At 52.2% G+C, this 24,021-nt stretch overlaps 9 protein-coding genes across 9 annotated transcripts; 6 read left to right on the top strand and 3 right to left on the bottom strand.

Moving 5' to 3' along the window:
- Positions 1-815: 815 nt before the first annotated feature.
- On the bottom strand, positions 816-4,127 carry N0V89_005878 (uncharacterized protein; the record flags this gene model as incomplete). Its single annotated transcript, XM_056214652.1, has 3 exons — positions 816-1,768; positions 1,820-2,217; positions 2,293-4,127. The coding sequence occupies 3 exons, from the start codon at positions 4,125-4,127 to the stop codon at positions 816-818; spliced, it is 3,186 nt and encodes a 1,061-aa protein (XP_056071919.1).
- A 354-nt stretch (positions 4,128-4,481) lies between these two features.
- Positions 4,482-6,605, top strand: N0V89_005877 (uncharacterized protein; the record flags this gene model as incomplete). Its single annotated transcript, XM_056214651.1, has 4 exons — positions 4,482-4,973; positions 5,012-5,210; positions 5,263-5,667; positions 5,713-6,605. The coding sequence occupies 4 exons, from the start codon at positions 4,482-4,484 to the stop codon at positions 6,603-6,605; spliced, it is 1,989 nt and encodes a 662-aa protein (XP_056071918.1).
- Positions 6,606-6,905: 300 nt separating this feature from the next.
- MIA40 (Oxidoreductase) lies at positions 6,906-7,965 on the top strand (the record flags this gene model as incomplete). The annotated part of the gene is made up of 3 exons (XM_056214650.1): positions 6,906-7,110; positions 7,174-7,558; positions 7,617-7,965. 3 exons carry the CDS (start codon positions 6,906-6,908, stop codon positions 7,963-7,965), a joined length of 939 nt encoding a protein of 312 aa, XP_056071917.1.
- A 641-nt stretch (positions 7,966-8,606) lies between these two features.
- Positions 8,607-9,983, top strand: N0V89_005875 (uncharacterized protein; the record flags this gene model as incomplete). The annotated part of the gene is made up of 1 exon (XM_056214649.1): positions 8,607-9,983. The coding sequence occupies one exon, from the start codon at positions 8,607-8,609 to the stop codon at positions 9,981-9,983; it is 1,377 nt and encodes a 458-aa protein (XP_056071916.1).
- Positions 9,984-11,253: 1,270 nt separating this feature from the next.
- Positions 11,254-11,933, top strand: N0V89_005874 (uncharacterized protein; the record flags this gene model as incomplete). The annotated part of the gene is made up of 2 exons (XM_056214648.1): positions 11,254-11,531; positions 11,633-11,933. The coding sequence occupies 2 exons, from the start codon at positions 11,254-11,256 to the stop codon at positions 11,931-11,933; spliced, it is 579 nt and encodes a 192-aa protein (XP_056071915.1).
- Positions 11,934-12,290: 357 nt separating this feature from the next.
- On the bottom strand, positions 12,291-13,663 carry N0V89_005873 (uncharacterized protein; the record flags this gene model as incomplete). The annotated part of the gene is made up of 2 exons (XM_056214647.1): positions 12,291-13,258; positions 13,477-13,663. 2 exons carry the CDS (start codon positions 13,661-13,663, stop codon positions 12,291-12,293), a joined length of 1,155 nt encoding a protein of 384 aa, XP_056071914.1.
- A 1,740-nt stretch (positions 13,664-15,403) lies between these two features.
- Positions 15,404-16,915, bottom strand: GYP8 (GTPase-activating protein gyp8; the record flags this gene model as incomplete). Its single annotated transcript, XM_056214646.1, has 3 exons — positions 15,404-16,317; positions 16,520-16,648; positions 16,696-16,915. The coding sequence occupies 3 exons, from the start codon at positions 16,913-16,915 to the stop codon at positions 15,404-15,406; spliced, it is 1,263 nt and encodes a 420-aa protein (XP_056071913.1).
- Positions 16,916-17,893: 978 nt separating this feature from the next.
- Positions 17,894-22,347, top strand: N0V89_005871 (uncharacterized protein; the record flags this gene model as incomplete). Its single annotated transcript, XM_056214645.1, has 2 exons — positions 17,894-21,309; positions 21,441-22,347. 2 exons carry the CDS (start codon positions 17,894-17,896, stop codon positions 22,345-22,347), a joined length of 4,323 nt encoding a protein of 1,440 aa, XP_056071912.1.
- Positions 22,348-22,695: 348 nt separating this feature from the next.
- Positions 22,696-23,726, top strand: N0V89_005870 (uncharacterized protein; the record flags this gene model as incomplete). The annotated part of the gene is made up of 2 exons (XM_056214644.1): positions 22,696-23,558; positions 23,609-23,726. 2 exons carry the CDS (start codon positions 22,696-22,698, stop codon positions 23,724-23,726), a joined length of 981 nt encoding a protein of 326 aa, XP_056071911.1.
- Positions 23,727-24,021: the final 295 nt, after the last annotated feature.

The raw sequence follows: 24,021 nt of genomic DNA, 5'->3' as shown, positions 1-24,021 counted from the left end.
ACTTCCGATTTTCTGTGTACGATATCGTTCTTCCTTTTCCAACCCCCGTCTGGATCTGATCTTTCTTTGGAGCTAAGAGGGGGATGTTATGTTTGGCGTCGAGCGGGTTTTTGTGGCTTTTATTATACCCTTGAGGGTTTTTGATGGGTTTTGACATAGCATGGTGGGAGAATTCAAGTGATTGATACTCATGTTGAACTTTGTACTAGCGCGATAACGCTTCTGTGCACTTTGTGTTCGATTGGTGATGCTAGGGGCGGCTGAAGGCGGCAGATCCAACTGAATCATTGGCATGACTTGCATGGCACGTGCATGGAAAGGGCGTTCTCTTTCGGCACTTTATCACGTGCTGTTTGACAACGTCGTGGGAATAGCTTTGATGTGACTTGTTGGTGTTTTTTTGAGTGATGATGCCTAAGGATGGAAGCATGGTACACGACGTAGCTGCTGGATAACACTGAGAGCGCAGTCAACCGTTGACCCACCAGACATCTTGCATCTATCAGAGTGGCGTTGTCTTAGCTTGACTATAGCTACGACTGTGTTTCGACGCACACTGTCCGTGCAATTAGTATGTTTAGAAGCAGTGTCATCCTGTTCTTATGAGGGACTAGGGACTACAACATTGCTATCTTACTACACTAAACTGGATAAGATAGCTAACTAAGCAGACATGCTTCATATCCTAAAGGCAAAGTACGCAGCAGCCCAGCTTTCAGTCGCAGCCATGCTTCACATTCCTTAGACCAAGCACGCAGCAGCCCAGCTTCCCGTCGCAAGACTCCACGCCTGCAGATCTGCAACGCAAGCTGGACCTAATACCCATCTTCATCCTGGCGCTGAGAGGCACCCGAGGTGACAGGCATGTGTGCCATGGGCCTGTGATCGTGACTCAAAGGCGTTGATGAAGTGGGTGGCCGTAAACCTTCGGGCTGGGTGTATGCAAAATTTGAGAATTCATGCTCACTATGATTTGGCTTGTGTGTCCAAGATGGAGGCTCTGCTCCGCGGGGCAGGTACGGATGTGGCATGTTTGGCTCTTGTGAAGGCTGTCCTGGCATCGGGCCTGGCCAAGGCTGCTCCTGGCGGAACGGAGGTTCTTGCGAACGATAGAACTCGCCTTGACCGGCTCTGGAAGAGGATACAAAGGAATCTGACTTCATCTGTGTATAGGGGTCAGGAGCTCCTTGTGCTCCGTACGGCCATGTGTTGTGGTGGAAACTTTGGGCGTTGGTCGGTACCATGCGCCTGAAATGATCTGCGCGATCCCTGTCCATGAACGCACGCTTCGAATCGGTGCTGCCGATGGTCTCTTCGATATACATGTCGAACTGGGATGAAGCATCTGCGACGGTCTCAAAGTGTGCTACCTTGAGATGAGATTTGACGTCTTCCAGGACGACACTTTCCTCCCAATCTCCTGCCAGGCCAGCGGCTTCGAGAGATTCGTACTCAGCCATTGCGAGTGCTGTTTGGAATGCGTTTCGTATCTGTCGGCCGTTCCATCTTGTGTTGTCTTTCTTGTGTTGCTCGAAATGAGCACCAGCGAAACGCATGATTTCTTGCTCGTCAGCAGTGACACGTCCCTGCTTTCGGTTGATGACTCGGTCTAGATTCATCTTCCATATTGCCAAAGTTTGATCCCTGTTGAGGGCTGGATAGTAAAGATGTAGATGAATTCGCGATTTGAACGCCTCGTCGAATGCGCCTACCCGGTTTGTGGTGAGGATGAGTATTCCTTTATAGTATTCCAGCACTCGCAGAAACACTGGGAACGGTTATCAGTACACAGGAGCGCAATGACAAGTCGGATGCTTACCTGAGACGATTGCGTTTCGTTTCAGATCGGTCCTCGTTCTTTGCGCAAGGAAGACGTCGGCCTCGTCCAGCAGCAGCACACAATCCCAAGTCTCAGCCTTAGCAAACGTGCTGTTCAACACTCTCTCGACTTCGCTAGCTGTAACCCCCAGATCGCCACAGGTAATTGGGTAAAGTGGCTTTCGAAGTGACTCCGCAACGCACTCGGCTGTTGAAGTTTTACCTACACCTGGGGCACCGTGGAGCAGTATGATGAGTCCCATCCCTTTTCCGCGAACTAGGTCGACATCCAAATCCTGCAAAGCGTGCCTCTGGCGCGATTGTTTCTCCAAGAAATGTGTCTTGATCTGGGCTTGGACCATGTGCTTGTGGCCACGAGGCAGTTTGAGGTCCGCCCAACTTCCTTTGTTTACCCGCACTGGGTGTAAACAGTCAAGTGCCAGAATGCTAAATCTGCGCCTGTGCAAATCAAACCCTACAACGCGATCGGGAAGGAGAGCGAAGTCTATGCGCTCAAAAGCTCGGTGGTCGATCACGTTCTCACCAGAGGAACTCTTGTGAGCAGTAAGAAAGGCATTGGTCGCCACGAAGTCGTCCATATCGGCAGCGTCAATATGATCGTCTTCGAAAATCACGTCAGGTTCCGACTTTTCCAATACTTTGTGTGCTTTGTCCTTCCAGATAGATCTCGGATAGTCTTCAGTCGACTCGAGCCCGGAACCACCACTTGCTGCGGGCATTCCATGATTTACCACCCAATTAGAACTCTCAAGTTTGGCTTCTTCGAAATCAACGATGACGTGACCGTCTACTGGCGTGGCCTTCTCAGCAGTCTTGCAAGTGAGACCGCTGGGATGCTTGGACAAAGTAAGTCCGATGTAAAGACAATGGGTAGGGCTCGTGTATTGCACAAATTTCCTACCCCTCTCGACCAATCGTGCTTCGATCTCTGCGTAGTTTGGAACATATCGAATCGGGCAAGGGTCCAAAGTACCGATGTCTTCCTGACCTTCGAAGGATGAGAATTCGAACGTGTGATCAAGGGGCCCAAATGATGTGCCATCGTAAGCAATAATGTGGCACAGTATTGTGAACTTATTGATCCTAGGCGATGGTGGCCTTAGTCGATTGCCTCGCTCTTCAAACCCGTGAGGAAAGCCAAGCACAGGTCGACCTTTCGATACGGATAGGACCCTCCATATGGCGGGCGGTCCTTTTCCGGGTGACTTGATAGCTGAATCTTCCGCGTCAAGGTCTCTCCATGATACCACGAGGTCACCCGGTCGATAGAGGAACCAGAGGTCACGAAAATGGATTTTATTCGGGGTGCCGAATCGATACCGCTGGTACACAGGCATGATCTCTGTGTCCATGAACTGGACGAGACACTGCAGACTTCGGAATTCGATCTGCGACCTCGCACTATCCGCAGAGAACTCCAGTTGATCGTTCTTAATCTCATGGGCATTGTGCTCGGAGGATTTCTCATCACCAGTTATTCCAGCGTCTACAGTGGCTGGGATAGACTGACCATTGTCGATCGATCCTTCTGTTTGCAATGCTGCTTCTGTGGACTTTGAGTGTTGCGCTGCTAGCTCCTGGAGCCGCTGTTTTATAGCACTATTGTGATGGACCAAGAGTTTGTACGGCCGAAGCATAACGACGGGCTCTGTCCCGACGGAGGACTCCGTTATAGCTCCCAAGCTTGCCAACAGTTCCTCGCAATTGATGCGGATCCTCTCAGGCATCTCGACTTGTGTCTCTAAATGCTCGTCCGTCGCTAAGGAGTTGTCCTGTGCTTGGGTTGATCGATCAGGCATGGAGGTCAGATGGTTTTGTCCAAGAGTAGACTCATCAGTCACACCTCTTTGCAGACCCAACTCTTCTCTACGTCGCTGCCAATAGAACTTTGCCGGGCCCACCAGCACATCGATCGCGTAGCGTTGGGTCTCTCCCACGGTCGAGTTCTTGAACTGTGTCCAAGTCACGCGGTTTATTTGTGGGATTGTGGTTGCTGTTGTGGATTCAGATTCAGCGGATGTTGCTCCGTTTGCTTGAAGCTCAGCCGAGTTTGGCCCTGTGGCGTTCACCTCTGAGTTCGAATTCGAATGATTCGGGCCATCGAGCTCATCGACATCAACTCGTGTCTTGGACATAGTGGCAGATCCGGAAAGCTCCTCGTTCGTGTCCACAATTGGCGCTGTATCAGCATCATTGCCCGCTTTCTTTGTGTTGTTCGATATCGCCTCAAGAGCTTCAATCTGCGCCCTCAATTGGGAAATTTGCGTTGTGATAGTGCTGTCGGACATCTTGTATGGCTGCCTGGAGGGGCATCGACTTAGAACCTTCTTTCGTTCGTAACTTTGACAAAACTCCAGGGCAGCATTCAGCTCGGCATGTCCCAAGTGTAGTAGGATGCAACAACGATCTGTGGGACATGGCTAGTGGAGCTTGGCGGCCCCAACCTATATCGTTCCAAGCGCTGACGTGTCCCACGTTCTGCATATGCATATAAGCGAGACCTTTCCCAAAGGAGCGAAGGCATCAGGCTGAGCTGTGGACGTATTCGTATACGGGATCCTGGAGAGACCAACCTTCTGCCAGGCAAGAATTCCGCTCTAAATGAGATAGGCTGAAGCGCAACATGTCAAACACCACCCAGCATGGGCCGAACATGCTGGTCAAAGACTGGTTCGATCAGTACGCGCCTCATCAGCACGCAGTCTTCCGATCGGACGGTTTCAACAGCCAAAGAGCCAGAGCTCCTCAACTCAAGCAGCAGAAAGCTGGGTAAAGTCAGCACAGCAAATCAAGCGAAGTGTTCTGACAATTCCAGGCACCTTACAGATGAGTTCTGCAACATCATACAGCAATATGAAAGCGTCCTCTTTACCCAAGCTCGAAGTGCGAAAATCAACATCCGAGGCGCGCATTCCTGGGACGAGGTGATTCGAGCTGCCAAAGATACTGAGGCGGCGTATATCGAAGAAGCAAAGAAAGGGGCCAAAGGAGCAGTGCGAGGATACCTACGCCAATTTGGTGACTACTCGGCGACAGCAACTCCATGGATTGGGCTCTTACCAAACGACAAGTACTTCAGCGTCCTTTGCGGAGGCCTGAAAATCGTACTGGGTGTAGGTGCCGTGTGGTTCGAGGTGCCGTTCGTTGTGCGACAGCATTGACTCTTCCCTAGATCACCGCCAGGAGAAGCGAAAGACGCATTGAGATCTTCGAAGCCTTCGAAACACTACCAGCGGTCATCGAAAAGACACAGCGCTGTCACGAGATCTTCCCCGACAGTCTCGAGCTACGCGACAGGGCCTTGACTGTTTACCTTGACATACTAATGATGATTGAAGCAATGATCGCCTGCCTCATGGACAAGAAGTTGCGTAAGTAGACCTAAAGATCATCCTGACCATAACAATTAACCATGGCCTCAAGTAACCCGGATCAAGGACGGACTGAAAGGACCTCTTGCTGATCAGGACTTGGACGAGAAGAAAAGACGATTCCACATGTCGATGGAAGCTCTAGAAGAGCAAGTCAATCATCTGCATCTCTCTTCGTCAGCTAAGACTAATGCATCCATTGCAAACATGGGTCCAAGCGTACACAGAACCGAGAATGTTGTCTTATCCATCGACAATACAACCAAAGTCCTGCACAGCTCTGCGAGAACTGTCGTGGCAGGTATTGACGGGCTTCGATCCGACGTAACTTCGCATGAGCAGGCGACACAAATGCTAAAGAAGGAGATTGAGATGCAAAGACAAGCAATTGAGTTGCAGAGCCAAGCTCACAACAGTCTCTCTTCGTTGTTGCAGGACGTAATCAAGAACGCTGAATGTATGAAATTCGTTCCAATGAGCCGCACTGGGCTGACAAGAATAGGGTACACAGCTCGGGTCCAGAGAGCATACGACGCAATTGACCGCAACGTTGACCTTAGAGGTCTTCAGCTCCAGTTGGGATCTCACCTTGGTCATACTCTGGAAGATGTGGGCCAAGACTTGGACCTCGTAACTCGAAATGCACAATCTTGCGATGCGCAAAGCCAGGGCGCAATGCACTGGGTACTGCAATCACCTCGTTTGAAGCGCTGGATTCAAAGCCCATACTCAGATGTTCTAGCTGTGGACGGCAACCTGGAGGACGGTATGGCTCGTTACTCATCCACGAGTTTGCTCTGCGGAATGCTCATCCAGTCTCTTCGAGAGCAAAAAGGCGTACACGTGCTCCACTTCTTCTGTGGAACTCACAGTTCAAGATTTGATCCCTTGTCAGGACCAAGAGGCTTGCTTCAGAGCTTGATAGCCCAGCTGTTGTCTATACAACAATTCGATGTCGGCTTTCTGCGATTCGGACAGTGGGAAGGAGGTCTTAGAGCGAACAGCATAAACACACTTTGCCGCCTATTCAAAAGACTTGTTGAACAGCTGCCCAACTCGGTTGTGTTCTGTATTATCGACGGAATATCAATTTTCGAGGTCGAAACTTGGCTCGATGAGCTTCACCTAGTTGTAAGGACTCTACTCGAGACGGTCGCTGACGAGCAACTCATTGCGCGACTCAAGTTCCTGGGTACTGCAGCGTCTAGGAGCAGATGCTTGAACAGCCTGCTGAGCGAGAGAGACAGACTTTCAGTGCCAACAAATGGCGGAGATCAGCGGCTTCTCACCAGTAGATCAGCATATTCTGAGCTTGTTGATGGCAGGCGGTCGCCGATGTTCGGTGCTGGTGGTCATTCGTCATATGAGGATATGTACGATAAGGGATTCGATTGATACAGCCACACGGTACACATGTTCGAGCTTGCGTACCAGTACGATGCATCTCCTGTGCCTGTTGGGTTCGATGAGTGATTCCTACGTAGTAGTGGCGGCCGAAGCGGCCGACTTAGCGGTGCGAAGTTGCCCTTTCCATTTTGGTCAAGCTCCCGATCAGATTAGAAATGCAGGTCCGAGCATCGCCAACGCCAATGATGAACTTTTGACAAGCGGACGACAGCTCGGACAAGGTTTCTCACGCCAGCGACCCCAACTTCCTTTCTTCATCTTCCTTCTTTTTCCTTTCTGTTCAGCACAATGTTCCGACCGGCGACCCGATTAATTGCCTCAAATGCGGCGCGTGCCGCTCCTCGCGCTGCCGCGCCCGCGCGACGATTTATTTCCACAGCACCCCCGACACAGAAGTCACGAAGTTGGAAGAGCTTGTTTGCGCGCGTCGGTGCTGCTGGTGCAATAATATACTACTACAACACTGCGGACGTCTGGGCGGAGGAACCGAGACGTGAGTGCTACAAGACAGGATAAAAGTGGCAACGGTGACGGCGTGCTAACCAATGCCCTGTAGATGTCGCAGCAACGCTTCCGATCGCAGACGAAGTGACCGAGCAATTACCCACCATCGACGATGTGTCCGCAGCTCGCCTCAAGCGAAAGGCAGAGCGGGAAGCTATCGAGGCTCAATTGGCGGCGCAGCAGCAGGCTCAGCAGCAGAAGCAGGCCGCCGCCGAAGCAAATGACACTGTCGCCACAGCGGGGAGCGTAGAAGAGCTGGAGGAGGAGGCAGGACAGCAGGGCGCATTCAACCCAGAGACGGGCGAGATCAACTGGGATTGTCCGTGCTTGGGCGGCATGGCTGACGGGCCGTGTGGAGAAGAGTTCAAGGCGGCATTCAGCTGCTTTGTGTACAGCACCGAGGAGCCGAAGGGCATGGACTGCATTGAGAAGTTCAAGTAAGACTCGCTCTACACGACAAACGAATGTGGGGAAGGTATCACTAACACCCGACAGGGACATGCAAGGCTGCTTCCGCAAATACCCCGATGTGTACGGCTCGGAGCTCGAATCTGATGCTGATGACGACGAGGACGACCTCTCGGCAGAGGCAGCACCTGCGACTGCCATAGCGGATGCTACTCGGCCGGACGCGCAATCCACCCCTGCGCCCCTCAGCACTCCCTCGTCGAGCAAACACGATTCCAGCCTCGTGCCCCAGGAATATCGACCCAGCGGCGCGACAGACCGCGCGAACAAGGCGACCGAGCAGGTGAAGCGGGACCACGAGCCCACGAGCGAGAGCGAGCAGCTGGTTCCGAAGGCGGCACATGATGCGACTGACGCGAAGGTGGAGAAGAAGTAGAAGGAGAGAAGGAAACAAGTGGAAGAAGTGGAAGCGCGTGTAGAGATATGCGGAGAGCTAAAAGGCTGTACTATATAGAGGACTCAAAACTTAGCATGGGTGAAGCGTAGGTATACTTGGCCTGCATTTGCATCTTGGATGGCGACTCCAGCTCTGGCGAAAAAGGATTCTGTATATTATATGTAGGCAACACAGGTTCGCTATGTACTGTACTCTACGAGCCTCTTTCATACTCATGATCCGACCTTGGTAAAGCTGCCACCCTGCTAACAATAAGCGTTTTTATCTTCACCTGCATACATGTGTAATCTTGTGCGCGAAAATCAAAAGCGCCCTTCGCAGTACTTGAGCGCCCTTTGAGTCGCTACTAAGTCGTGAATACGAGTGGTACCACGCTAAGATGAGCCATCTACCTAACACCTAAACTTGGAAGAGCCCCCTACCATGTCCAACTAATCCACGTGAAAACTCCGTAGCACCAATTCGCATTTCAGCAGTATCTATTGTCAAGTGAAGGACGCACAGAACCACCACACCATCTACCCATCACTCAGCGCAATACATCCCTTGATAAACTCCACCATCCCGCCGCACTCATCAGTACAGCAAACCCTCCCACCACCGCACCACCGCACCACCGAATGTCCACCTCAACATGGCCTCCCTTCTACACCCTCCCTTCCTCCCCCACAATTACCACCCAGGACCGCTTCGGCCTCCTCGACGCAGACATACCGTCCGTCCCCTTCTGGTCCGTACTCAGCGCACTCCTTACACCCCCTGTTACCTCTGTTTCCGCCTTCCTAGACATTCTGGAAACTATCGCCGTTGAACTGCGTGGAACAGCTCCCCCCGACTACCACACGCTAAAGTCATGCCTCCATGCGCGCGAAGAAGAGCTTCTGAACACTATCTGGCCGAAAGTGAAGGAGCTAGCGCTTGATATGCCGCGTTTATTCCCTATGCATCGATTGCCGGTGCTGAAGGAGGGTGGCACGGGGAAGGTGGGATTGAGTAGAGAGCAGGTTGGGTGCCTAGTCGCGCATCAATTTCTGAGTACGTTGGCTGCGCCTCTCTGGCAAGATGGATTCCAAAATTTTGAGATCTGGTACCAGGGGGAGCAGCCGCATGTCAGTGCGCCGGGAATCTACATCACTGCTGTGTTGGACTATTTCGCACAGATGGCGATAGCGGAGGAGAGGCTGGAGTGGACTGTGACGTACGAACTAGTATCGCGATCTGAAGTATCCTTTGGAAATGGCGTGCTCCAAGATAGATTGAAAGAGCTCGGAGATATCACAATTACAGGCTTGAGCGAGAAGACATCCGAGCCACAGTTTCTCGGCACATCAGGCAACGCAGTCGTCATATCCGCCAACAAATTCATCGGCTTTGGACGCTCCGCTACACAGGAAGAAGTCTTCGTCGGTACAACGCCAGAGGCATGCCCGGCCGTGTTAGTCACGCCGCCTCTGACGGATTCCCAAGTGCTGGTTGTGCGAGGATGCGAGACAGTAGTGAAGACGGTGGGTCAAGGGAGAAAGATCAGAATGTGTGGCACACATACTGCACCGCAAGGTGAAAACGGTAAGGAGTATAAAATTAAGTGGCTGGATAGAACAATGCTTTTCATGGACGCGCTGGAATTAGACTCGTACGATGGAACAGCGTATCCGGACGTCGAACACACCAACGTAAAGCGCGAGATGGCGAAGGCGCTGAGAGCTTTTGGATCAGCGAGCTATCCTAGAATATACACGGGACTGTGGGGATGCAGGACGTTTGGTGGTGATCCAGGGGTTAAGATGACCATCTTATGGCTTGCGGCGAGTGTCAAGGGGTCTGCGCTGACGATTATGCATGAAGAGGGAAGGGAAGATTTCGCGGAAAAGATGGTCAGGTTTATGGAGATGGTGAGGGCGAGGAGGTATAAGGTTGGTGATGTATGGGATATGTTGTGGGAGGCTGAAGGGAGCAGAATAGCGAAGTGGGGGTTTTTGGATTGGGTTTTAGGGTAAGGGTAGGATGAAACGAGTGTGGAAGGTTCGTTGGCTGTGTACAGAGGAGTCATAACGCTGGGTAGTTTGGCCTTGCTTGCATATGATGTGTTTCACGATAAGAGAGTCCTCAAAGCTATGTTCCTCACAAGATAAAAATTAGGACGATGAGTAGATTTGTCCCTTGTACTGGAAAGGGTGCATACCTGCCAGGTGCTTGACGAGCACTGTACAGGCGCCCGCTGTTCAAGGCGTACCAATTCCTGATACAAGGTCCTGTTCTACAAGCAATCGCTCGTAGCGCAGTATGCCTATTGCGAGGCTTGTATTACTTAGCAATACACTCAACAGCTGCTGGTGAACTGTGAAAGGGCTCATCTATCGGCAACGTTGGCGCTCAGACATGACGCATATCCGCCACACAGCGGTTGGTGATAAGCAGAAGCGCGTCATGCTCAACGCCAAAGGATTGCACAACGGACTCGCGAACATACACTGTGCCGATCCAGCATCATCACCTGCCTACTCTAAGGGATAGTCGCGATACCCCGCAAGAGCCTTTGGAGAGTGGTATGGATCTTCTGCGTCGCTGATGGTCATGTCGATCCAGATTGTGTCTTTGTTGACCGGTACGAAGAATGGATAATTCTGGACAGCTCGAGGCCTGCGAATTCGTTAGCCTCCCTTGCTGCTTCAACAATCGCGTCGGTAGCCTCCTTCCTTATGTGATCGCCCCTGCATGGCCTTCACAAAAGACCCCTATAAGAGTCCAGCCCTCTAAGAGAGACCCACGACGCTGCAATGCGGCGACGCTCATCTAAGATTCGCTGCGATCGACGATATTCCAATACAATCATCACCCCTACTACTTGATGCGGTTACCGTTGCTACACATGCGGCTAGAGCCTCCCCGCAAGTTCCTGGACCCTCTTTGGCCGTACGTCACCGCCAAGCGATGTCATCATACGTCTTGCAGATAGCCTTCAAATAGTCTACCTTCAGAGCTCGTGATAGTTGCTGCATGTAGTTTACTAAGAAAACGTCTGTAACCCACGAATCCGTTTCCCCTGTTTGTAAGTACGCTTGCGGTTGCTTGCATAACTTGGAGGGCAGCTTCACATGGTGTCAACGTTACGAAGTAGCAAGTGCTAACAGTGGTACAGGGAAACTACATCTTTGTCAAGCTTTGACATCAGTGTTCGATAACAGTCTCGAACCTCACACTGCATCTTGCACCCACCAATCCCATCACTTCAACCCCGCGTGTCGGTCACCCCATCTCACCACCAAAATGGGTGACTCAACGCACCGAATCCTTCTCCCTCCCAGCCAGGGCTCCTTCGCTGCTCCAACACCATCTGGCCTTACGCCAAACACACGCTCAGAAGCTGAATCCGCATTCAATCTCAACGCCATGCAGCAGACCGACTCTGCGGCTCCCGCAGACATTGCAGACAATACCTTGTCCGAGGCGCAGAGGGCGTATAGGCGGCCGGGCGGTCCGATCAGGGCGAGTAGTACGAATTATGAAAAGGCGTTGAGGGAAGTCAGGGGCCAGGTTTCTGCATCGTAAGTTGCCTTCCACTTTATACCTTTGCCCATGAACACTTTCAAAATTGGACATGGCATGTTTCGCGAGGACTTGTCGCTAATACACATGATGCGTATAGATCCGATCTCTCCGACGACACAACAGCCGCCGAAGAAGTCACCGGGCTCGCGAAGGTGCAATCGCCCGTCAATGGGATCGCCTTCCCGCCGCCAGGCCAAGGCGTGGTACCATCTTACCAAGGCATTGGCACCGGACAGGCCGAAGCAGTGAAGAAGGCGCGAAATAGGGGTCTCAGCTTGGGTCAACTGGGTAGGGCACCGAGTTGGAATGAGCAAGACATGAAGCATATGTTGCAGGGAAAATTGATGGAGCAAGTTGATGGTGCGGCGGGTTATGACTCTGGTCCGGAGAGGAAGTGAGGCCATACAGGAGATCGGGAAGCCGTGTGTCACGAGTTACGATGGCATGATATACATGGCGTTTTGAATGGGATCGGAAAAGGACATCGGTCACTTTCTGATGGAGTCACGGGTGTCCGAATGCAATGAATCAAACAGATTCACCAATACTGTTGAATTTGTTTCATATTTGTCCTCCCTCCGCTGAACATCAACTATCTTCCTTAAAAGATGAAATCTCCCATGGCTCTCGGAATCACTGTCAAGCTTAACCTCGGATAGCTCTCAGGCTAGTAGTCAGTCCACTTCATTAGAATCGTCATCCACCCCTTGGTATTGAGAAGCAACATCCCGGATAGGGGTCGCAAGCGAATGGTCCTAAGAAGAGGATGAGGGTGCCGTGACAGTCAGGAACCTAGTAGGAGAAGCGGCATCCTGAGCTGGCTGGTTCAAGGCTTCGACAGAGGGTACAAAAGGTTTAGCCTTGCAGCACTCGGTATGGGTCTCACAGATGGTGTTGCGGCAGACTTCCTCGCAGTCGGGTCCATGGTGAAGAGGATCGTGGCAAAAGCCAGCGATACATCCTTTGATGTAGTCATCGCACTGCTCTCGATTCTTTCCGTCTCCATCACTGCGGACTTGAGGAGCGTATGAGGAACCGGGGCTGGAAGAGGATGTTGAAGGCTTGGCCTTGCAGCACTCGGCTTGGACGTCACAGAGGGCGTTATGGCAGGCTTTCTCGCAGTTGGGTCCTTGGTGAAGAGGGTTGTGGCAGAATGCGTCGATGCAACCTTTGAGATGGTCGTCGCACTCCTCTTGATCCCATCCTGGGTCAAATCCACGGGCTTGAAGAGAGGTAGGGGGATCAGGAGACGTCAGCACGTTGGACTTTGCACCACAGCGAGCATGCACACCGCACGCACCACCTTTGCGGCATTCGGGAGGCCCGTCCTTGCAAATCTTGGCCTGGCAGCCCCATTGGCACTCTGGAGCCCATGGACGAGGGCACTGGGTCTTCTTGCAGTTCTTCATCCAATCATCGCATTGGTTGCAGACTGCAGTGTTGCCCATCTCCAGATTGTCCTGGTCGCGGCGACCGAGTGCTTCCTCATAATGCGCAAGGACTGCTCGATCGAATGAATCGTCGCCGGTAGCAGTCATGAGGTCGCGCGGGGATGGTCCTGAGGTGGACGCTTCGGTCAGACCCCTAGGCACGGCATGGTTGTCGAGGCATAAGTCATGCGCGCACCGCTCTCTAGGATTGTGACAAACCTCGGGGCCAACCGAGCACATTTTGGCGTAGCACGCATGGTAACACTCCTCATCGCCGTCCTTGCATTCCTTCACTGAAGTGCGTCCCGTTAGTCAATCGCCCTGTACTTGGGTATCGTGCAACTTCTGAGGGCACGTGGCGCGCGCGTTGCAGGTGTCCAGGTGGTCACCTGAGTGTTCCCAACGTACATGGTCGTAGCGTAACAGCTACACCACCCGGGCAGGCCTGAAGAACAGAGGCTGAACACGACAGCCATTGGGAGGGGCAAGGGGACAATGGAAGGGTACGTACCGCAGTTGAGCTCGAAGATGGTGCATGGCATGCATCGAGGGTCTAGCCACGGTGCATTTTGACGAGCAACGAAGGCACGGCGGGCGAGGGTCTCAACACCGGCGATGACAGTATCGTCGCTGGAGAAAGGAGTGACCGCTGCGAGAGCGGTGACGGCGAGGGCTGCCGCAAGCTGAAGGAGCTTCATGTTGATCATGTGCCAGGAGGGACACCTGGGCAGGAAAATTAAGGTTGGAGGTGTCTCGAGAGTGTACAAGGGATAGAAAGAAGTAGTGGAACGACGGCAGGTAACAGCGTCCGTTTATACGATTAGAGGCAAGAGCCGCGTTGCTCCGGTGAAAGGGGGCCCGTCGTCAAACGGATGGAGTCGGTGAGCGCCGAATTGGAAGGCGCGGAAATGAAGAAGCAAACAAAAGGCAAATTGGAAGCTCCTACCATTGTCGTCAGTGGAATGAACTGCCCGTTGTACATGCACAGCGACGCTTGCTGCACATGTGCACCTATCATGCTGTAAACGACTATCTGCTGCAGGACCAGCATTCCTATCTTCGAAGTTTTCAGAAGTATTCACCGTTCATCTTCACCATCATCGTCCTCAAATGGGCGGTGGGAGAGCGGCTTCCATCGGAGTGCAACGCGTTGTGCCTTCTTAAATAGCGTGCTTTCCACTTGTTCTCTTCGCTTCTTTTCACACCTAACTCCTCTCGCTCTCCGCTCTCCCCTTCTCAATTCTCTAAACAGCAGGCTTTCCATCTCCAGAGCATATCCGCTATGAAGCTGCCCAACCTCCTCTCGTTCGCTTTTCTTGCCGCTACGGGCTTGGCCCTTGCCGTCTCGTCGCGAGGTGCGTCCTTCTTGCCAGGAAGAAGCCCGCTATGCAATAATCACTGACCTCTATCAGATATCTCCAGCGTGAATGAACGCAGTGAGGCGGGCAACCGAGTCTGTCCTTCCAAGTGCAGGGACATCTTCTCGCAATGCATCAACAACGTACATTGTCTGACGTGAAAGTCAATGCAGTAACAAATGAGTTGACGATTATAGGAACTACTCGGATTAGACACTTGCCAAGAGATGAAGTGTCAGGACCCCGACGTGAGTCCAAGCCGAGAGGTCATGCTCTCGATTTGCACATGTCTGACATCTTGTAGTGCGCCAAATGCGACTCGCAGTGCGGCAAGCCTTCTCTCCTTCTTATGGCTTCCGACGACAAAAAGATCGAACGTCGTGAGAACGCAGTCGACAAGGCTGATGAGCCAGAGCCCACGTCCGACAACACATTCGACAGCGGCATCGGACTCGCTGTTATGAGACCTTACTGTCCCAGGTACTGCGTTCAAGGACATCAAGGCTGCTTGGAGGTTCGTACATACCTGCTCATGCCCGCGGGCTCCTGGACTGACATGCCAACAGCAGAAAAATTCCCTTACTGAGTGCAACAGGCGCTTTTGTAAGACCATGGTAAGTTATTGATATCATCGAAGTCCCTGGCAGCCACATACTCATGATACTTGTCTAGTGTTTGAGAATGTGCGACTGGTGCACTCCCCTGAGGCCCCCACTTGACCACTGAACGACAGCTCACGACTTTCTACGGCTGTTGTGGTGATCTTCGGACTGCTTGCAAGGTGTCAATCGTGATAACGGTCTTTGAGGGATGGTGGATAATCTAATCAGCGACTGATGGTCTGGGAAAGTCAACATACCAACGTAGCTTGAAAACTCCTCGGAGTGTACTATATGCATGTTTATGGGTGAGATACGAATGAGTTATCGCAAATCAGTGAAAGGGAGATAATTGATGTTACCCAGTGACTGTGACAAGATTGATACTACTGTCTCTAATACATATCTGCGAATCTAAGTACGCCGTGACAGCTATACGGCAGGAAAACTTTTTCATACCCTACATAATCAATCATACAGCTCATCGTACAATACCCACGACTCGTCTAAAGAGGTCATTCAAAAGCCCAAAAGCGGGAAGTCTACTGGCGTTGCCTGATCGACCGAGCCATACTGCGTACACGCCCACGACAATGGCGAGCCCGAAGACGCCCTGTTTGCGGTAAACCCATAGTCTACGTTTGAGGATCTGGGCGTTCTTTTGGGCCTTGGCCCGAGTCTGCTGCCAGCGGATCTCCTTTTCTTGTTGCAACATCCATTCCTCGCCATCTTCTAGCGTAAGACGACTCAGCGCAGCAGGAGTCGTAGATGTCTTTAACACGCTCGATGAGGAGATATTCCACCACTCCCAGCTGCGCAGCTTCTCCGGTGGCAGCCGCTCGTACAGCTCAACACTGCGGGCAATGTGGAATTCAACATCAAATGGCTGCGGTAGCTTCCCAAGCATCGCATGCATGATGTCCTCATCTTCTTTGTCAATCTCAAGCAGTTCCTCCCGCCTCGAAAGCACCACCCCTGCGAAGAAGTATATCGGCATGACCGTGTGCCGGGCTAGGAAGAAGTCGAATAACCTTGCAATATCCTTGTACTCCTGTATGTGGTGCGCGAACATGGTGAGGGCATCTGCCAGGGCGAAGGATGGTTGACCTTTGGGCAGGTGGTCATATAATTGGGGATCGGCAGTTTCGAGCAGTGGGAGGAGTAATTTGAGTTGCGCTATAGCAGGGTCGAGGGTGGACAGCATGTAGTCCCGGATGCGCAGCAGGCTCAGGCGAGCCACAGGTGCGGGGGCATCATGAGGACCGAGTACGAGCAGGAAGACTTGTACTATGTCGTGGTAGCCTTGGAAGTAGTTTAGGGTTGGGTGGCGGCGGATAGTCTCGACGATGATGTCTGAAAGCTCTTCTTTCAGACGGTCGAGTTGCTTTTCTGATTCTGTGATTTATTAGCATTCGTTCTTAGTCTGGTATGATTTGCGATAGGAAGCTGGTGAAGGTCGCGCATGATGTGTGCCACAGATACATCACACACGCGATCCATTTCATGATTCCAGCGTTTGTGTATCAAGATTTGCAAAGGCGTCCCCAAACGTAGTGTCGGGGTAACCCGCACCGCAGGGGTCTTAGGGTAATCGTACCATTTTTTGGGTAGTAGACGAATGCGCGGTTGACATCTAATGCCACCTGACCTTCGTCTCTATGTGCCGGTAATTCTTTCCACGAGACCGGCTCTTGTTGGTCCGGAGTATGGCCGAGAAGGATTGGCCCTGCAAGCTGTTAGAGGCTGACACAGTGAGGTAGCACACAGACGCACATGCTGCACGGCGCAAATCGTCGCTGAGCAGGCCGTGGGTGCTGGTCGCAAGATGCACAAGCGCTTCAAGGTTGCGACTGTGGCATGCGGCGCTGATCTGCGTAGCTTTCTCTTTCTCGGCGGGAGACAGGGTAGCAGTGGCGGTGCTGCGGCGGGTGGAAAGGCTGCCGGAGCTCACTGAACGGGAGGGGGTGGTGCGGGATGAGCGTCGTGAAGCCATATCGAGAGCGCCGGCATCGCGAGTCGGCGCGCCGCAGACCTATGTGGTTGGAACAGGTGGAAAGGGGGTACTGTCGGATCAGCGGCAGTGCTGCCGGGACATGGCATTTGTCTGCTGTCGTGGCATGGCTGTTGGGCGATGAGGTTGTGTTTCAAAACAACTCCACCTCGCGTCGTGTCGTCCTGCCTCTGCGTGACCTCAGTCTTGGCAGGGTCGCGACGGAGAAGCTGCACCCTCCCGCGCACACATTTTGACATTCACGGCTCGCAAAGCTGCAAAATAATCAAGAGCGACAGTGGCCTGCCATCCCAGCTATCCAACGGCTGACGCACGATCTCAGTCTGGATTATAATAACCCGCCATCGGATTACTTCCCTCCTTCTACCTAGTCAACCACCGCAAAGTGCAGCTTCGGGCGATTTGCAAAGACGAACAGCCAATACCGGCCGTCTGTGTGCGCTGTCGTGCACCCTGCACGATCGAGAGATACCCGATCCCTGTCGACCTTTATCGATCGTACAGCACAGTCCTACACATCCGCCACGCCCTCCACCGCGACTGCGACATATCCTGTCTGTGACTCCTGGGGTTTTCGTATCGTGTATCGCGACTCTCTTCCAAATCGCATAGGTCAAGTCTATGCCGCCTTGGATTTGAACTTGACGCAAAGATTGTCGTTCCAATTATTCAATGCTATAGCCTGCTATGCAAGCGCTGTCCTCGGTGTTGGCCGCGTCATTCTATGCCTGATGACTTTCGTGGCCTAAAAAGGATTGCAGTGGACTCCAGGAACACCCAAGATGAAAGCTGCCCTGTGTCTCAACTCGGTGCGACTTCATATACGACTCTCAGACCCAGACTGGATTACGATTTTGCATTGCCCCGCATATCCAGGCGCGGCCTTTTCAACCTTGTACTCTGAGTGACGCCTCGTTGCATGGTTGCCTCCCTCTCGGTTTGCTATCTTGTCCCTGCATCATGGAATTCCAGGTTCAAGGCTCCGTCCTGGTGGACGGAGAGTGGGTCTCAAGATCTGCTGATGTGTATCAGATCATGTCGCGACATCAGCAGCAGGAAGACGTCGAAATGGACGACGTCGGCAATGATCGCCCCCATGTGCCTTCAGAGGTCGGCATACTCTCCAAGACGGTTGTCGGAAGTCCTCTATACAGTACCATAATACCGGCCAACATCCGTCACAAAGATTTGGATGACGTGATTTTCATTGGCGAGGATTTCGTCCAGCTCAAGGAGATCTGCGACTATGGACATCTTCGGCACATTGCAACCAAGTCTGACTTTAAGGGCAAAATTTTGGCAGCCAGGGCATTTGGCGATCCCCGGAAGGTACAAATCAACACCTCCGAGCAAAGTCCGCTGCTGAAAAGGGCTTCTCTCCACCGCGCACGAAGGTCCACAACAGGGGAAGAAATGAACACTCTGCCTCTCGAAGTGATAGTACTGACTCTCAGCACGAGGGCACTCATGTTCTTGTGGGCAAGAGATGACCATACGAACCCAGCCACCTTTGCTCAGAAGACTATCCGACTACCAACAGCGGCGTCACGGTTCAATCGACCGGGCCAATTCCTAGCAATAGATCCACGATGCCGCGCTATAGCTGTAGCTGCTTATGAGGGCACCTTCATGTTGTACAAAACGAAAACGATGGAAATTTGGCGAAGTGATATGCGAGCGGGACATGACGAGGCCCCCATAATTGAAGAGGCACAGTACGCGATTGATGGGCGCATCATGCACATGGAGTTTCTTTCGGCAAGCGACGATGCTCACGTTGTTTTGATCTTCAATCTCATTCACGAAGGCAAAACCAAAGTCGCTTCGTACGATTGGGACTTTCGAAATAGCCTAGACACGATGCCTAGGATAACCAGGTCTGTCCTCGAATTTGGTAAGGACATGCTGTCCGTCAAAATTACTCTTTCAGCAAGGAGACTGACATATCCAGACAACCGTAATCCATCGCTCCTGATTCCCGTCAGCCGCAGTACCGATTTCCTGCTCGTACAAAACGAACATATTTCCATATGCAAAGGGGTATTGGCCGGGCCTCCAGTAACATCGAAATACCCCATACCTACACGTTTTCTAAAACAGCTGCGGCCAGGTAGCAATAGAGGCAAACCACTGTGGGTACAATGGGATCGCGCCCCTCGCAATCCTGACTTTGTCAAAGAGGCCTTTTATGTGGCGCGCGAGGACGGCACTGTCATATACGTCGAGCTTGGGGATATTGCCCATTCGCTCGAGATCTCGGATGCCGGCAGCTGGCCGTACCCAATAGACACTGCTTTCGCGTGCCTCAAAGCTGATAGCTCGGAATTCGCACAGTCGTATCCCGACGTGCTTATCGCTGGAGGCTTTGGAAGCGATGGACACCTATGCAAGGTGGGTGCGTGGCCGAAAGAATATGCGGACAAGGTGCCATATTCACAGACCAATGCTTTCGGATTCGTGGAGTCGCTACCGAATTGGGCACCACTGACCGATATGTCTGTAACGCGACTTGGCAACTTTCCACTGCCGCACGATCGGAAACGGGCCAGTATCTTTGTTTCCAATGGCAAAGCTCCTTGCGGAGAGGTGTCGCAGCTTCGACAAGGGCTAAGAGCTCTTGTTGATGATACTTTCGAAGGGCTGAAGGGATCTACAGGGCTCTGGATTGTGGATCATGGCAGCACTACCTTTGATCAGGAGGGCCGATCGAGGAGACAAGACTACGCGACATTTGTCGTAAATGCTCCTCCGGAGACCCTTGTTCTACTTGCTTCTCGTACGCAAGAAGAAGGGTCGTACAGTCAAGGTAGCTTGGGGAGCGCCTGGGACGGTGGAGTATGGGAGACCGACCAACCAAGCCAGGATGGTCTTATACGTCATGCGGAAACAATATCAGCTTGCTCGATCACTGAAAGTCTGGCCGTTCAAGTCACCTATCACGAAGCTAGGCTTGTTTCACGCCCACAATTGAACCAGGTCGGCTCGATCACATTCCCCAATCCGCTATTAGGAGCTGCTACGAAGCCGGGCGTTCCATTCATTGCGGTCGTGTTTTACGAAGGAACGCAGTCCATCCTTCAAGTCATACAAGTCTCGAACGATAAGGCATTCGAAAGGTCGGTTGAAGACACCAGCCGATGGACCCTCCCCGATGACCCTACCTGTATCGATATACTAATCTCCGAAAACGGACCTCTCATCTTCGTGGGGATTAGACATGTCGGGTTCTCACTCTTCGCAACCAACGAGCAGGGTTCACTCGCACAACTATATCATACCAACATATCCTCAGCCGGAGCTTCAGGATTGCAACAAACGTACGAGAGTGCGGTGCTACTAACAACGCGCGGGCACGAGAAGCTTGTGTGTGGCACAAGGACTGGCTTGTTAATCTGCGTAGATCTCGCAAGCCTCGGCAGTGGAGCTTCTGCCTTTCAGTGTAAGTTCGCTGGCCTTTATGAAGGTATTTACTTAATTGCTACAGCGGATGAACTATTGATAACAAGAATGGGAGATACCGCTGTGTACATTACTCCGAACAAAATCACTACGTCAACGGCATTTGTAGCTTGCGGCGCGGACTTCTGTCGAATCCACTTGTCAGACCGCGATTTCGGCGTACGCATCGACTCTATATGGCTTGACGATTCGCAAAATTCCTATTTGCAGGGAGCCCTCAATGCCATAGACCAAGTCCCGTTAACGGCAGCTTCTGGCAAGGAACTCGGTGGCTTTATCTTCGCAGTGTTTGGAGATCGAATGGTCTACGCTCGAATGGACTATGATATCAAGTGGTCGGGCCAGGCCGCGCCCCCTTTATCACCAGAAGACGGGAAGATCATTCCGCGGAAGCTGTCTACTACGCGCACGACCGTAAAGCTCATGGTGGCAGATGACTTACCACATCACATGATTATAGTCACTAACGAATTTAAAGAAGAAGGAACAGCTTCACACAAATACAGGATCATGATGCCTAGCATCAAGGTCGTAGACTTGCTCAGCGATGCATCAAATACAGATACCGAGATCAAGGATGAATCCTCGCCTAGCACGCCGAAGAACAAGCTCGAAAGGTCCGAAATACCTTTGAAGCATTACGAGCGCGTACATTCAATGGTTAGATGGGTGTTTTCAGGCGCCGAGGATCGTCAGCATGCGCTTCTCTTGGTCGGTACCGAAATTACTCCACCGGAAGGAGAAACCGGAGGACGCAGACTTGTTCTTAATATCACCAAATCCGGCCTCAAATTGCAAGACAAGAAGCGGTTCGACGAGCCTGTACGCTGCATAGCCGGTTACGACAGCCAGCATATCATCAGCATTGTTGGGTATACGCTGCAAGTAGAGCAGATAGAACGCACCGAGGCAGCTAGGTAAGAACACATCCCCATCTTGGGCGGTTAGAAACTAACAACCATAGATGGAAGCGACGGGCGCACATAGATTTGCCTTCACCTGGAGTCCACTTGACCGTTTCCAACGATCTGGTCTATGTTTCCACTAGCCACGACTCCCACCTCTGCTTTCGAGTCGAAAAGATTTACCCACCGCAAGGCGAAACCTTCCAGATCACTCAAATTTTCAGCGACTCTCGTCAACGCTCCTCTTTACGCCATCTGGTCTTCAACGCGGTGGAAAGTCCTGATCCCAAGCGCCTCGACACACAGAAACAAGCCACCATTGTCCTCCTGACCGATAAAACCGCCTCGGTAACCGGCCTCCTTCAACCCAACCATGCGTCCAGTAAAAGTGCTGCAGCTGGCGTCGTCGAAGCCCATCCTGCATCCAATAAAAGTGCAGCCACCACCATGTTCGAAGCCTGTCTCCCGCGCTCTGTCGTCCGTATCCAACGTGGCGATATTCGCCCGCCCTGGCGCCGCGTCTACAATCCAGATACACTTCAATCAATACCTGAGGGAGTCCTCAACGACGACATAATCGGCGCTTGCACCGACGGCACCATATTGAGCTTCACCACCCTCAACGGACCCGCACTACATCTCCTCCGCCTACTCCAGAACCTCATCGAAGCGAAGCAAAAGCGCGACACCGCACTGCAGTTCAGCACCGTCAAGCTGATGAGCGGACAAACGCACAACCTGCTACAGAACCGAGCAGAGGGTACAAAAGATAGTAATATCAAGGCCAGAGACGTGGATCCTGAAGTGCAGGGGAGAGGTCCGGCGGCGCCGAGGTTCAGACATGTTGATGGAGACGTCTTGAATAGGTTCTTCGAGAAAGGCGGAGACTTAAGAAGCTTGGTAAGAGATGGGTGTGACGAGGATGTTTGGAAGGCATTCTTGGAGAAGGAGAGGGCAATGTTGGGAGAGTTGAATTTAGGAAGAGAGCAAGAGGAAGTTGTGAGAAGGGTGGAGAGGTGGGTCAAGGAGATTCTTATGCCGCTGCTGTGAGGTGCACGTGTGTTGAGGCTGTCATTTTGAGTATTCGTTACTGTTCAGAGAGCTCTTGAAGTCCTTGGAGCATGGAGCATGGGAGTTCTTGTATCAGCATTCTTGCGTCAAGTTCCTCAGATGAATTTGATTCCGAGAGATCAAGATGATGAGTTATGACGAAATACTACAATTGAGTTTCAATTTGCTGCTTGGACGTCTTGTAAAATATGAGCGGCTCAAAGAGGCTAGCGTCTTATAATGATCATTGATCCGGTGCCGGCTCCATTACGACCACGCCGCATTGACATACCATCAGCAACATCTTGTTTCAATCACAATCAACTCAACTTCCACGACGTGACCAACATGGGCGGTTTCCTAGGCTTCGTCTATCGTCAATGGACTATCAAACCGAAACCGCTGCCTTCAGCCCTTTCCCTGTCAGGCAAAACAGCCTTGATAACAGGCGCGAACAGTGGCCTAGGCTTCGAAGCAGCCCGCGAGCTCATGTCACGTAAAATATCACGCCTTATCATCGCCGTCAGAGACGTCTCCAAAGGCGAGGCCGCAAAGAAAGAGCTTTCATCATCGCAAGGTGGCGATACTTGCGAGATCGAAGTCTGGCCCCTAGACCACGAATCCTACCAAAGCATCGCCGAATTGGGGAAGCGCACAGCAAAATTAGATCGTCTCGACTACGCGCTCCTTAACGCAGGCGTGAAGATGATGTCCTACAAGAAATCGGCGCTAGGGCACGAGACAAATGTACAAATCAACCACATCGGTACCTCCGCCGTCTCCCTCGCCATCCTCCCCGCCCTCAAGCACACAGCGCAAAGGTACAACACACCGTCTCGACTAATCATCGTCTCCTCGGAAGGCCACTTCTGGATCCCCTTCAAAGAGCGCAGCGCCGGGAAGATTCTCGCAAAGATGGATGAGGAAGAGACTTTTGGCACACAGCAGCAGCGGTACTACACTTCGAAACTACTCAACGTGCTTTGGACGCGGGAGTTGGCTTCAAAGGTTGACAAGGAGGAGGTTGTTGTCAATACCGTTAACCCGGGGTTCTGCTACAGTGGGCTGCATAGACATAGTGCGAGCGTTATTAATGTCTTCTTATGGCTTTTTGCGTGGACGCCGGAACAGGGTGGGAGGTGCTTGACTGATGCGCTTGTGAAGCACGAGGACTCACATGGGCAGTATCTCAGCGATCAACGACAGACGCCGTAAGTTTATTCAAGCTACTAACGCGGTACAGGGCTAACAGTACTGGTAGGCCTTCATCTTTCGTACTTTCGTCTGATGGTGAGAAGGCACAGAAGAAGATTTGGGATGAGACGATTGCGCTGTTGAAGGACGAGGCCATTGGGCTGGACACGTCCGTGGTGACGTAACCCGTCTACAGTGCTGTAGAATCTCGGCATGCTTCTGAACAGCAAGGACAGCGCATCTTTCTCAAAAGTCACACTCCCCGCTCTCCCGCTCGGCGCCTTCCCACGTCTCAGCGGCTTTCCTTCGCGATTCCTTCGTATGTTCTTCCTTACCGGCGATCAACGCCCGCAATGTCTCATTCTCCGCCAACAACCTCTCGATCTCCTCCCTCATCGCCCTAGACTTCAACCTCGCAACTTGTATCGCTAGCTCCACAGCCTCAAACGCCTCCTCTACTGTGTGCGAGATACAGCCCAG

Source organism: Didymosphaeria variabile (genome assembly GCF_027946475.1).
Source record: "Didymosphaeria variabile strain IMI 356815 chromosome Unknown scaffold_4, whole genome shotgun sequence".
NCBI classification, from domain to species: domain Eukaryota; kingdom Fungi; phylum Ascomycota; class Dothideomycetes; order Pleosporales; family Didymosphaeriaceae; genus Didymosphaeria; species Didymosphaeria variabile.
This window is presented reverse-complemented; position numbering and strand designations above follow the sequence as displayed.